General features: G+C 38.0%; 1 protein-coding gene across 1 annotated transcript in view; it reads right to left on the reverse strand.

Annotated features, from left to right (window-relative positions):
• Positions 1-13,660, reverse strand: part of ALDH1A3 (aldehyde dehydrogenase 1 family member A3) — a 34,698-nt gene extending 21,038 nt beyond the window's left edge. The window contains exons 1-2 of the mRNA XM_075207666.1: positions 13,476-13,660; positions 4,403-4,507 (exon numbers count right to left, since the gene is read on the reverse strand). Of these exons, the coding sequence (XP_075063767.1) occupies positions 4,403-4,507; positions 13,476-13,553 (183 nt within the window). The 5' untranslated portion in view covers positions 13,554-13,660. The remainder of the gene's footprint in view (positions 1-4,402; positions 4,508-13,475) is intronic.
• Between the last annotated feature and the right edge of the window lie 263 nt (positions 13,661-13,923).

The raw sequence follows: 13,923 nt of genomic DNA on the forward strand, positions 1-13,923 counted from the left end.
TCTATCTATCTATCTATCTATCTATCTTATCTCATATCTCTATCTATCTATCTATCTATCTATTCTATCTATCCTATCTCATATCTATCTATCTATCTATCTATCTATCTATCTATCTATCTATCTATCTATCTATCTATTCTATCTCATATCTATCTATCTATCTATCTATCTATCTATCTATCTATCTATCTATCTATCTACCTATTCTATCTCATATCTATCTATCTATCTATCTATCTATCTATCTATCTATCTATCTATCTATCTATCTATCTACCTATCTATCTTATCTCATATCTATCTATCTATCTATCTATCTATCTATCTATCTATCTATCTACCTATCTATCTTATCTCATATCTATCTATCTATCTATCTATCTATCTATCTATCTATCTATCTTATCTCATATCTCTATCTATCTATCTATCTATCTATCTATCTATCTATCTATCTATTCTATCTATCCTATCTCATATCTATCTATCTATCTATCCTATCTCATATCTATCTATCTATCTAATCTCATATCTATCTATCAATCAATCTATAATCTATTCTATCGCATATCTATCTATCTATCTATCTATCTATCTATCTATCTATCTATCTATCTATCTGTCCTATCTCATATCTATCTATCTATCTATCTATCTATCTATCTATCTATCTATCTATCTATCTATCTATCTATTCTATCTCATATCTATCTATCTATCTATCTATCTATCTATCTATCTATCTACATATCTATCTTATCTCATATCTATCTATCTATCTTATCTCATATCTCTATCTATCTATCTATCTATCTATCTATCTATCTATTCTATCTATCCTATCTCATATCTATCTATCTATCTATCTATTCTATCTCATATCTATCTATCTATCTATCTATCTATCTATCTATCTATCTATCTATCTATCTATCTATCTATCTACCTATTCTATCTCATATCTATCTATCTATCTATCTATCTATCTATCTATCTATCTATCTATCCTATCTCATATCTATCTATCTATCTATCTATCTATCTATCTATCTATCTATTTATCTATCTATCTATCTACCTATCTATCTTATCTCATATCTATCTATCTATCTATCTATCTATCTATCTATCTATCTATCTTATCTCATATCTATCTATCTATCTTATCTCATATCTCTATCTATCTATCTATCTATCTATCTATTCTATCTATCCTATCTCATGTCTATCTATCTATCTATCTATTCTATCTCATATCTATCTATCTATCTATCTATCTATCTATCTATCTATCTATCTATCTATCTATCTATCTACCTATTCTATCTCATATCTATCTATCTATCTATCTATCTATCTATCTATCTATCTATCTATCTATCTATCTATCTATCCTATCTCATATCTATCTATCTATCTATCTATCTATCTATTTATCTATCTATCTATCTACCTATCTATCTTATCTCATATCTATCTATCTATCTATCTATCTATCTATCTTATCTCATATCTCTATCTATCTATCTATCTATCTATCTATCTATCTATCTATCTATCTATCTATCTATCTATCTATTCTATCTATCCTATCTCATATCTATCTATCTATCTATCCTATCTCATATCTATCTATCTATCTATCTATCTATCTATCTATCTATCTATCTATCTATCTATCTATCTTATCTCATATCTATCTATCTATCTATCTATCTATCTATCCTATCTCATATCTATCTATCTATCTATCTATCTATCTATTTATTCTATCTCATACCTATCTATCTATTCTATCTCATATCTATCTATCTATCTATCTATCTATCTATCTATCTATCTATCTTATCTCATATCTATCTATCTATCTATCTATCTATCTATCTATCTATCTATTTATTCTATCTCATACCTATCTATCTATTCTATCTCATATCTATCTATCTATCTATTCTATCTCATATCTATCTATCAATCTATTCTATCTCATATCTATCTATCAATCTATCATATATTCTATCTATCTATCTATCCTATCTCATATCTATCTATCTAATCTCATATCTATCTATCAATCTATAATCTATTCTATCGCATATCTATCTATCTATATCTATCTATCTATCTATCCTATCTCATTTCTATCTATCTATCTATCTATCTATCTATCTATCTATCTATCTATCTATTCTATCTCATATCTATCTATCTATTCTATCTCATATCTATCTATCTATCTATCTATCTATCTATCTATCTATCTTATCTCATATCTATCTATCTATCTATCTATCTATCTATCTATCTATCTATCTATCTATCTATCCTATCTCATATCTATCTATCTATATATCTATCTATCTATCTATCTATTTATTCTATCTCATACCTATCTATCTATTCTATCTCATATCTATCTATCTATCTATCTATCTATCTATCTATCTATCTCATATCTATATATCTATTCTATCTCATATCTATCTATCTATCTATCTATCTATCTATTCTATCTCATATCTATCTATCAATCTATCATATATTCTATATATCTATCTATCTATCCTATCTCATATCTATCTATCTAATCTCATATCTATCTATCTATCTATCTATCTATCTATCTATTCTATCTATCCTATCTCATATCTATCTATCTATTCTATCTCATATCTATCTATCTATCTATCTATCTATCTATCTATCTATCAATCTATAATCTATTCTATCGCATATCTATCTATCTATCTATCTATCTATCTATCTATCTATCTATCTATCCTATCTCATATCTATCTATCTATCTATTCTATCTCATATCTATCTATCTATTCTATCTCATATCTATCTATCTATTCTATCTCATATCTATCTATCTATTCTATCTCATATCTATCTATCTATTCTATCTCATATCTATCTATCTATCTATCAATCTATAATCTATTCTATCGCATATCTATCTATCTATCTATCTATCTATCTATCTATCTATCTATCTATCCTATCTCATATCTATTATATCTTCTATCTATCTATCTATCTATCTATATATCTATCTATCTATCCTATCTCATATCTATTATATCTTCTATCTATCTATCTATCTATCTATCTATCTATCTATCTATCTATCTATCTACCAACCAATCATTTAATATCTATCTATCTATCTATCTATCTATCTATCTTATCTCATATATATCTATCTATTCTATCTGATATCTATCTATTTATCAATCTATAATCTATTCTATTGCATATCAATCAATCTATCTATCTATCTATCTATCTATCTATCTATCTATCTATCTATCCTATCTCATATCTATTATATTTTCTATCTATCTATCTATCTATCTATCTATCTATCTATCTATCTATCTATTAACCAATCATTTAATATCTATCTATCTATCTATCACACGCTTGGCCAGATCCCCGATCCCCGGCATACTTACCCGCTGCTGCCCTCCACTCGGTCCAGGCTGGGCGCCTCCATCTTTCCGGGTCTGCTCATCTATCTATCTATCTACCAACCAATCATCTAATATCTATCTATCTATCTATCTATCTATCTAATATCTATTCTATCTAATATCTGTTTACCTATCTATTTATGTTCAGCACTGGTGCTACAATCATGTGATTTCATTAAGAAATTTTATCTGCAGACTAATGCCTCGGGAGTAGGTCTGGGCGTGGTACTGTCACAAAAGGTGGATGGAAAGGAGAAATCCTGGTAACTCAGTCGCAAGCTCTTACCTAGAGAGAAGGATTATGCGACTGTTGAACAGGAGCGCCTCACCATCAAATAGGCTGGGGAAGCCCTCCGCTATAACTTCTTAGGTAGGGAGTTTACCCTAGTGACGGACCAAGCTCCATTAACATGGATGCAGGTAAATAGAGATGTCAATGCCAGAGTGACCCCGGTGGTTCTTGGCAATGCAGCCTTTCCATTTTATGGTAGATCATAGAGCAGGAGTTAAAAATAAGGATGCACTCTCCCGTAAACATGTGCCCCGCAGTGTCCGCTTCGCCCGAGTTGACGTAGCTAAGGGGAAGAGTATATGGCAAAAAGAGCAGTTTTCCACAGACCTTTAAGGTAGAGACTGGTAACCCTCTGGCAGTCTGTAGGCTCATGCTGGGTTACAACTCCACATTTCTCTACACAAAGAGCAGAGTGTTACAGGTGGGGCATATGGGAGTAATTATCTAAGGGTTAAGCTAGTTAGTACTGGGGAGGAGGCATAAATGGCTGCTTTGTGTTATGGGTGAGGCGACTGACGCCAGACAGTGGCCGGTGGTTAGTGAGAGGACCGTGTGTCTAGCTAGCCACAGGGTTGCATGGACCTGTAAATAATTTGGTTTATTGGTGTGAATTGCTGGCTGCCCTTACCTTATCTGCCTCCTGCACATCACAGATCTTCTCGTCAGTAGCTGGGTTGTACACAGGGAATGTTCTCCTGCTCACTGATTGATGCCAGTCATTGTTAATGAATATCTGAAAAACAAGATGGCCGGTTACAGTATATGAACAACTAAGCATCACTTCCCTGAATCACAATTACCTGTTATCAATCTACATTAACAATATTCATTAACATTTCTAAACCTGAATTGCTATGAAGCACACACTATTGGCTGCTTCTATGTAACTTATAAGGAAACAATACATTCTTATCTTATGAAGACCACATAATGCGACCAATGGCAAATTTGGAACAAATCCAGATACTGGGTGTAAAATTTACACCATTACAAATATTTTTTTTTACTCCAGTGGGAACATGTTAAATGCATATCCCTATTCAGAGCAGTGAGGGGGCATGACTATGTCCTGCTATAAAACCCAATGTAAACGTAGAGCTGCCCACTTTGTGTGTGCAGAATGCACTGGAATTCAGTATTTAACAAGCATGGAAAACAACATTTATATCTAACTCTAAATCCGCACCAATATTTTAATGTATCTACAAACACAAATCTTTATGCTGGTGTTCATGTGCTATGAATAACTAAATACTTTGAATAGTGCATAGACCCAGTACTGTATGGTGTCATCCAAAGACTGGCACCTGTGCAAACTGATATACCTGATAATGTGCTGCTATCCACATAATGTGATAATACAAAATAATAGGGACTGAAAGTAACGTAACCTATTTAGCTATACCGATATCTACACACATTACAACCTGTTTATAGTAAAGATGCTCAGGCTCGGTTCCCCGAGAACCGAACATACACGAACTTAGCAGATCCAAGTACCGAGCCGAGCCGGCTCGGTACTTTCGTGCTTTTTCTAAATTGAAAATGAGGCAAAACGTCATTGTTACGTTGTCGGATCTCGTTAGTTTTGGATTCTATAAGTAACACCCTCCATGGCGATCCAGCGCCATTTCAGAGGGACACAGAAGGGGTAGCACAGTCTGTAGAGTAGTTGGGCAGCAACATAAAATAGAAAGAGGAGGGGGTAGCAGTGTTCTTCAAAGTCTCCAGTGACATTCAGGAGAGCTCCATTGCTCCATTGCTAATTGTCATTGCTGAAATAGATTTAATAGGGCAGGTTTGGTCTTCTAAATCTGCAGTCCAATAATGTACGGTTGTTATATAGGTAACACACAAAGAGGAGAACACCAGTGCTCCATTGTTATTGTCATCGCTGAAATACAAATACTATTGCTTGCAGGCTTGGTGTAAATCTGCAGTCAAATTGTACGGTGTTATATACGTTACACACAAAGAGGAGAGCTCCATTGCTCCATTGCTAATTGTCATTGCTGAAATACAAATACTAGTGCTGGTAGGCCTGGTGTAAATATGCAGTAAAATTGTACGGTGTTATATATGTTACACACAAAGAGAAGAGCTCCTTTGCTAATTGTCATTGCTGAAATACAAATACTAGGGCTGGCAGGCTTTCCTTCTGAATTTGCAGTCAAAGTGTACGTTGTTATCAAAATGGATTCACAAAAGTACACAGAAGAGCAGGAGCACCAAGCAGCTGCTGCCACCAGTCATCATGATAGTAATCCCACTACGTCATCTGGTAAAGCCTATGTAAAAGTCGATAGTGTTTTTAAGTCAGGGGAACAAAAAGGTAAACTAACACCTTTAACCTTGGTCAAGAAAAAAAGACCTGTAATCCAGGCAAAATTATCTGCAGAAAAAAATAAAATTGTCAACATGCCATTCTACACACCCAGCGGCAAAGAAAGAATGAGGCCTTCGCCTTTCTCTATGAGTACGAGTTCTGCAACTGTCACTGAGGCATCTTCTTGTAAAGTCAGTCGTGACTCGTGACCAAGCAAGACCTTGTCATTCGGACTCCAAAAGTGGTGTCCAAATACTTTTACGTGTAAAAGCAGAGCTGGAAGAAAACAGTAAGGCATTAGAGGAAAATGTATGTTCAAATTCATAAATGACACAAATCCCTGAGGAGAGTCTATTCTTGAGTGCTATATGTAATTCTGACCATGCCTGAAGAGCCCAAGTGTAGCCGGTGGTACACCAATTGAGTATGCCACTTTGGAATTGCAACAGGATGAAGGGGATGTTGATGAGGATGATGTTGTTTGTGTAAGTCCTGCACCGGTGGAAGCAGTTCTGGCACGTGATAAGAAGAAGGCCATTTCTGGCACGTGATAAGAAGAAGGCCATTGTCATGTCTGGACATAAGACCAAAAAATACACTTCTTATGTTTGGAATTATTTTTACCCAAATCCAACAACAGTTGTCTAGCCATTTGTGGCGTTTGTAAAGCCACAGTAATGTAAGCATGAATGTCTAAAAAGACGTGTATATGTATTACCTTCCACTTTGATGCTGTTTGATAAAGTGTTTGTAATCTACACTTTACATCAAAGGTACCTAACTAGATTATAATTTTGTCGGAATTGGGGCTGATTCAAAGCTCAATGATGAACTCGCTTTTTGCTGGGAATTACAATGGCTCTTTTTAGTGCATTGTCTGGCACCCTGGATTGGTCTGGGTCTGATAAAAGTACGCATCCCGGGAAGTGGGGGTGGGGGACTTGGTCAGTGTTCGTTGCCAAGTATTAGCTGTAGAATTACCTCAGTTATCCAAGAAACAGGTGGAGCGATCAAATGAACCCTAACTGGTTTCATGATCCAAAAACAATTCCATCTTGCACCACTTTTCTTTTCTGCCACTGCTGTGTGGAAAAACCAAAACCAGTTCACGGGGGTCAGTGAGCATCTCTAGTTTATAGTGATACACACAGTGCCACCCATTCTGTACTGACACTCAAGCACATGCAGCCTGTCTGTACTATTACTTGCACACTGCAATCTGATTGTATTGATACTAGCACAGAAATAGACACACACAATGCAACCTTTCTATGAGACGTACACTGCAGTATCTTTAGACTGATAGCTACACACAGCAGCCTATTGATAGTGATATCACACACACTGCAACCTGTCTATCTTCATACCAGCACACTGCCAATTGTCTACACCGATACTTGCACACTGATAGCAGGGCCGGATTAACCATAGGGCTAACTGGGCTACAGCCCAGGGGCCTATGGCATCCAGGGGGCCCTTGAAAGTGCTCAGCAGCAGTATTGATCGGTCGGGGGTGGGGGCGCCCCCGGCACGATCAGTGCTGCTGAGCACTTTCACTGCGTCCTTCTCCTGCATCCTAAACATTTTTATACTGATACGTACACTGCAGCCACTGTATACTGATACACCATCTGCACACTCTCTCTATGTTTACTTGAACGCGCAGGCATTGTCTACACCATTACTCTGACAGACAGATAATGCAACTTGTCTGTAATGATACAAACATTACAATCTCTCTATACCGATAGTTCCAAACTCTGTAGTGTAACCTGTTTTGACCTGTAGTCTGTTCTAATTATACAATCATCATCATTGTTTATTTTTGTAGCACCACACATTCCGTGGCGCCTGACATAATCATACAAAGATGACATACAAGAAAACCGTAAGCATAACAGGTACATGGGTACAAACAGAAGAAAAATGAATGCATGGATGCAATTAAACACAACAAATCACATTGCATAAATAAAAAAAAATCAGCATAAGACATGACAACAGCAGAAAGACAAAGAGTGGACAGATATGAGAGCTTACTCGTGAGAGCTTACATTCTGGATGGGAGGGGTAATGAGAGACGATAGAAGTAAATGAGACATTAGACTTAGTGGTCCAGGCGAGTAGCAGAGGAGGAAATATTGTGGTGGTGATGGAGCAGCAGAGGTAGGGATATTGAGCAGGGAGGATGGGGAAGATGGGGAGGAGTGGACGTAAATTAGGATAGGAGGGAGCTGAGGATTAGACAGAGTATAGGATGGGGAAGAACGGGGAACAGGGGAAGTACAAACAATGATACACAAACTAAAACCTGTTTGTAGTGATATAAGCACTGTAACCTGTCGATACTGATACACACATACACGACAAACTGTCTACATACCTTCCAACATTTTCCCTGAGGTAATCGGATGCAAAAAAGATGTGGTCACGCCATATTGGGAGGCGTGCCACATCCCCCAGAGGCATGCCCATCACTTAAGATGCGAGTTGAGACAAATGTGCGACTGGCAACATGGTCTGTTAGTCCCCTCAAACCGCCTAAATCGAGACATTTGGTTTAGGTGTCTATACTGAAGCTCGTATACACTGCAAGCTGTCTATACTAAAACAATAACTTATCCACAGATACCCATGCTGAAATTTGTCTATACACTCTGGCTACACTAATACATACACTAAAGGGTTTACTTATTAAAATGCAGCAATAGAGCTTGTTTTCTATCGCTGCAAGGCAGCTGAACAATATTATATACTGATCCGGAGATGTAATGGTCAATTTACCGCTTAGCTGGGCCAGTTTCAAGGGACAAGAGCAATAATGACCCTGCTATGCAGGGTCGGATTTACCACTATGCAACCTAGGCAATTGCCTAGGGCCCAGCGGTCCCGAGAGGGCCCTCCCAGGGCCGGCGGTGAGACCAAACTTTAAAAATGGGCCGCTACTTATGGGCCAGTGCTATGTGCTTGCCCCCTGGGCTAAAGTCTGCCAGCCAGCCCCTGAATAGGGGTATATGTTATGCTAAAAACTATAGTGCTATGGATTTTTTCAGGGAGGGGGCCCCAAACCAGTATCTTGCCTAGGGCCCCATGAGGTCTAAATCTGGCACTGCTGCTATGTGGTTTAGACAGGCACAGTAGAACTGAAAGGCCAACACAACCTGTCAAATCATGCAGAGGCAGAGGCTGCCCCTTCATGAATCTTCAAAGAAAGCACCCACTTTCACCGAAGATAGGGTTCTTCGACATTTAAAAAAGAGACCGCTAAAACATGTAAGTAGTGGTATGTTGTAACTCTACATATTGAGATTCACATACAACATTCCTTACTAGCAGCATTGCAACCTATTGGTACCCACACTGTAATTAGTAAATATTGATTTTTAAATAACACTGCCATTATTAATAATCTGACATGCTTCAATTTGTCTGCACTAATAGTTATAATATATATATTATTAATCTACACTGCAGTGGTGTCTCACTATAATCTCTTTTCGGATCCATCTTTCTATTTACCTGTCAAAAACGAGAATGGAGGAGGAACGGGTTAAATGGCCCCTATGAGCACATGCCCAAATTGTTAATTGTGCATTTCTTGCATATTGAAAGTGAAAAACATGAATAGCGACTCTAATCCTACAGCATACGGCACACAAAAAAGACATCACAGAATATGAATGGCTAGAAAAACATCCATGTGCATAGTTCCCAAAAATATATTTAAGTAAATTGCTGTAATATTTCCGCATTCAACATCCCTCCACAATATATCGAAAACGAAACTTGGAAAATTGGTTCCGATGTGTACTGGGTGGCAATATGGCCATACGTATATACACATACAGTATATATTACCATGTGCCCATGTTTGAATTCACATAGGCTGCAATAAAAGGTGAAAGACTACTTTATAATATTAATAGAATACAAACTACAAGAACATAGGGCTTACAGGATTACTCTGCCCCCTGACGGACACAGCGCAACCTCTGTTAGATGAAGTAGGAACTACGGTTCCATCATGGTCTAGGTCAGGGAGCTCCCCCAGAGGAACACTGAGGAAGAGCTTGGTGGCCGTCTTGTTCTCTGGAGACCATCTGGCCAGAGGTTGAGGAGCTGCTGTAGAGAGAGAAAAGAGAGTGTTTCCTGCTGCGGCTGATACTGCTGAGTACTGCAGTAGGGAGAGCCATGTAGCTGGTACCCTGGGCAGCATGGGATTAACCGAGCTCCGGCTTAGTTCTTTTCTATTTTATTTCAGAGAGGGAGAGAGCCTGAGCTCATCAGCCATATCCTGCCTACCATCTTCCCCACCCTAGGTACAGATTGGTGAGAGAGACAGCTGAGTTACTGCATTAAATATTCTATTTCAGGAGACTGTTTAAACCACTAGGAAGAGCCTCTCTGGGCCGCTTCTTATCTAAACTGTGTAGTGACATTCATCCAATGCACCCTACCAGCTTCTTATTGTCCCCAACATTGTCCACCCATGAAACAATTCCACAGTGAGACAACGCTAGGGGACGCTAGCAGTGTATGTGTGGGGTGTTCTAACCATCACTATTGCTATAGTGTGCTGTGAAAACTGAGTGTTATTTCCCTGTCACATAATTCCCCCATCCCTCACTCATGCTCATCCATTTCCCACTTACACCCAGTTTACCCAATATAATAAGTACACCTTAGGGACTTTATATACCTGCCAATTGTATTGTTGGGCAAATAGGAAAGCAGACAGGGATTCCCATGACAGAATCAGCCATTCGACTGCATGTGGCCCATGAAAGACCTGAGTACAGGCAATGCCACCTAAAGCAAGCGACCTGCCTACAATACCCTTTACCAAACTCAGCAGAAAATGGCTTACATTGGTTTGAGTAGACTGATTAAACTTTATGAATATTTGCTAATTCATTTTTTTAGATTCGAAATTAAATAAATGATATCAAGGCACACTAAAACCTACAACATCCATTCTGACATATCCACATTGTAATAGCCATCGTGATATCCAGACATATTGCAACTCTGACACACTACAACCTACAATAGTAATCTCATTGTGAATAATGATATCCAGACCCACTGCAACGCTGACACCCTGAGACATTATAACCTACAATATCCCTACCTCTATACATAATGATATCCAGACCCACTGCAACGCTGACACCCTGAGACATTATAACCTACAATATCCCTACCTCTATACATAATGATATCCAGACACACTGCAACGCTGACACCCTGAGATACTATAACCTACAATATCCCTACCTCTATATATAATGATATCCAGACACACTGCAATGCTGACACCCTGAGACACTATAACCTACAATATCCCTACCTCTATACATAATGATATCCAGACACACTGCAACGCTGACACCCTGAGACACTATAACCTACAATATCCCTACCTCTATATATAATGATATCCAGACACACTGCAATGCTGACACCCTGAGACACTATAACCTACAATATCCCTACCTCTATACATAATGATATCCAGACACACTGCAACGCTGACACCCTGAGACACTATAACCTACAATATCCCTACCTCTATATATAATGATATCCAGACACACTGCAATCCTGACACCCTGAGATACTATAACCTACAATATCCTTACCTGTATACATAATGATATCCAGACACACTGCAACGCTGACACCCTGAGACACTATAACCTACAATATCCCTACCTCTATACATAATGATATCCAGACACACTGCAACGCTGACACCCTGAGACACTATAACCTACAATATCCCTACCTCTATACATAATGATATCCAGACACACTGCAACGCTGACACCCTGAGACACTATAACCTACAATATCCCTACCTCTATACATAATGATATCCAGACACACTGCAACGCTGACACCCTGAGACACTATAACCTACAATATCCCTACCTCTATACATAATGATATCCAGACACACTGCAACGCTGACACCCTGAGACACTATAACCTACAATATCCATCCTACTATACATAATGATATCCAGACACACTGCAACGCTGACACCCTGAGACACTATAACCTACAATATCCCTACCTCTATACATAATGATATCCAGACACACTGCAACGCTGACACCCTGAGACACTATAACCTACAATATCCCTACCTCTATACATAATGATATCCAGACACACTGCAACGCTGACACCCTGAGACACTATAACCTACAATATCCATCCTACTATACATAATGATATCCAGACCCACTGCAACGCTGACACCCTGAGACACTATAACCTACAATATCCCTACCTTTATACATAATGATATCCAGACACACTGCAACGCTGACACCCTGAGACACTATAACCTACAATATCCATCCTACTATACATAATGATATCCAGACACACTACAACGCAGACACCCTGAGACACTATAACCTACAATATCCTTACCTGTATACATAATGATATCCAGACACACTGCAATGCTGACACCATGAGACACTATAACCTACAATATCCATCCTACTATACATAATGATATCCAGACCCACTGCAACGCTGACACCCTGAGACACTATAACCTACAATATCCCTACCTCTATACATAATGATATCCAGACACACTGCAACGCTGACACCCTGAGACACTATAACCTACAATATCCTTACCTGTATACATAATGATATCCAGACACACTGCAATGCTGACACCCTGAGACACTATAACCTACAATATCCATCCTACTATACATAATGATATCCAGACCCACTGCAACGCTGACACCCTGAGACACTATAACCTACAATATCCCTACCTCTATACATAATGATATCCAGACAAACTGCAACACTGACACCCTGAGACACTATAACCTACAATATCCATCCTACTATACATAATGATATCCAGACCCACTGCAACGCTGACACCCTGAGACACTATAACCTACAATATCCATTCTGCTATTTACTAAGTGCAGCATCCGATGAGGTTTAACTCTAGCCCTCAATGTTAGCTTTCTCTGCAATATTTCTAGAAAAATATCCTAACAACTGTGACACCCTCACACACTACAACCTACAACATACATTCTGCTATATACACATTTAGAAACATAGTTTTAATACTATTGTTATGGCATGTGACACTTTACATTACTTCTACTTTCTATTATCTCATACTCAGACACAAAATACTATGTGGAACATAACAAATTAGTGTGCAGCGATTCATTTGTGACAGTATCTTGTATTACAGCATTTATTAGTAAATAAAATTTTCTAACATAATAATATACTACTGTATAAATGAAATTGAATATTTCAAAAGTAAACAGCACATAAAGTGTATGCAGCAATATTGGAGAGTTCAGATGTTACCTTATGATGCAGAATTTCCAGGATAGAGACTGGTTGCGGTAAGGACAGGCCATTCTCTATGGTCCCATTGGTGGTCATATTACAGCACTGGTGAATTGTTGGGTAAGAGGATATTGGATATCTCTTTTTTTCTTAACTTTCCTCAGTGAATGTGCTTCTGCTCTGTGCAGGAGTTTCCTGGGTGTCTATTTCTGGACAGATAGGGGAGCTCCTCTCCCTTTAATAACAAAAGTTCAGAGCTATCCTGTCATTGGATGAGGAAAGTGATGCCGATTGGCTGCAGAGAGCAGGCCCTCCACACCCCCCTTCTTTTACAAAGTTTCTAATATGATAGCAGAGATTACAGAGTGAATTACTTGTAGGGAGATGACATCAGTGTAAGATAAATAGTGGAAGTAAAATGTGCCCTGAGCCTAATGTCTCTCTAACAGGAGACAAGAGTCTATGT

The sequence above is a fragment of the Mixophyes fleayi genome, chromosome 4 (assembly GCF_038048845.1).
Source record: "Mixophyes fleayi isolate aMixFle1 chromosome 4, aMixFle1.hap1, whole genome shotgun sequence".
Taxonomy (NCBI): Eukaryota; Metazoa; Chordata; class Amphibia; order Anura; family Limnodynastidae; genus Mixophyes; species Mixophyes fleayi.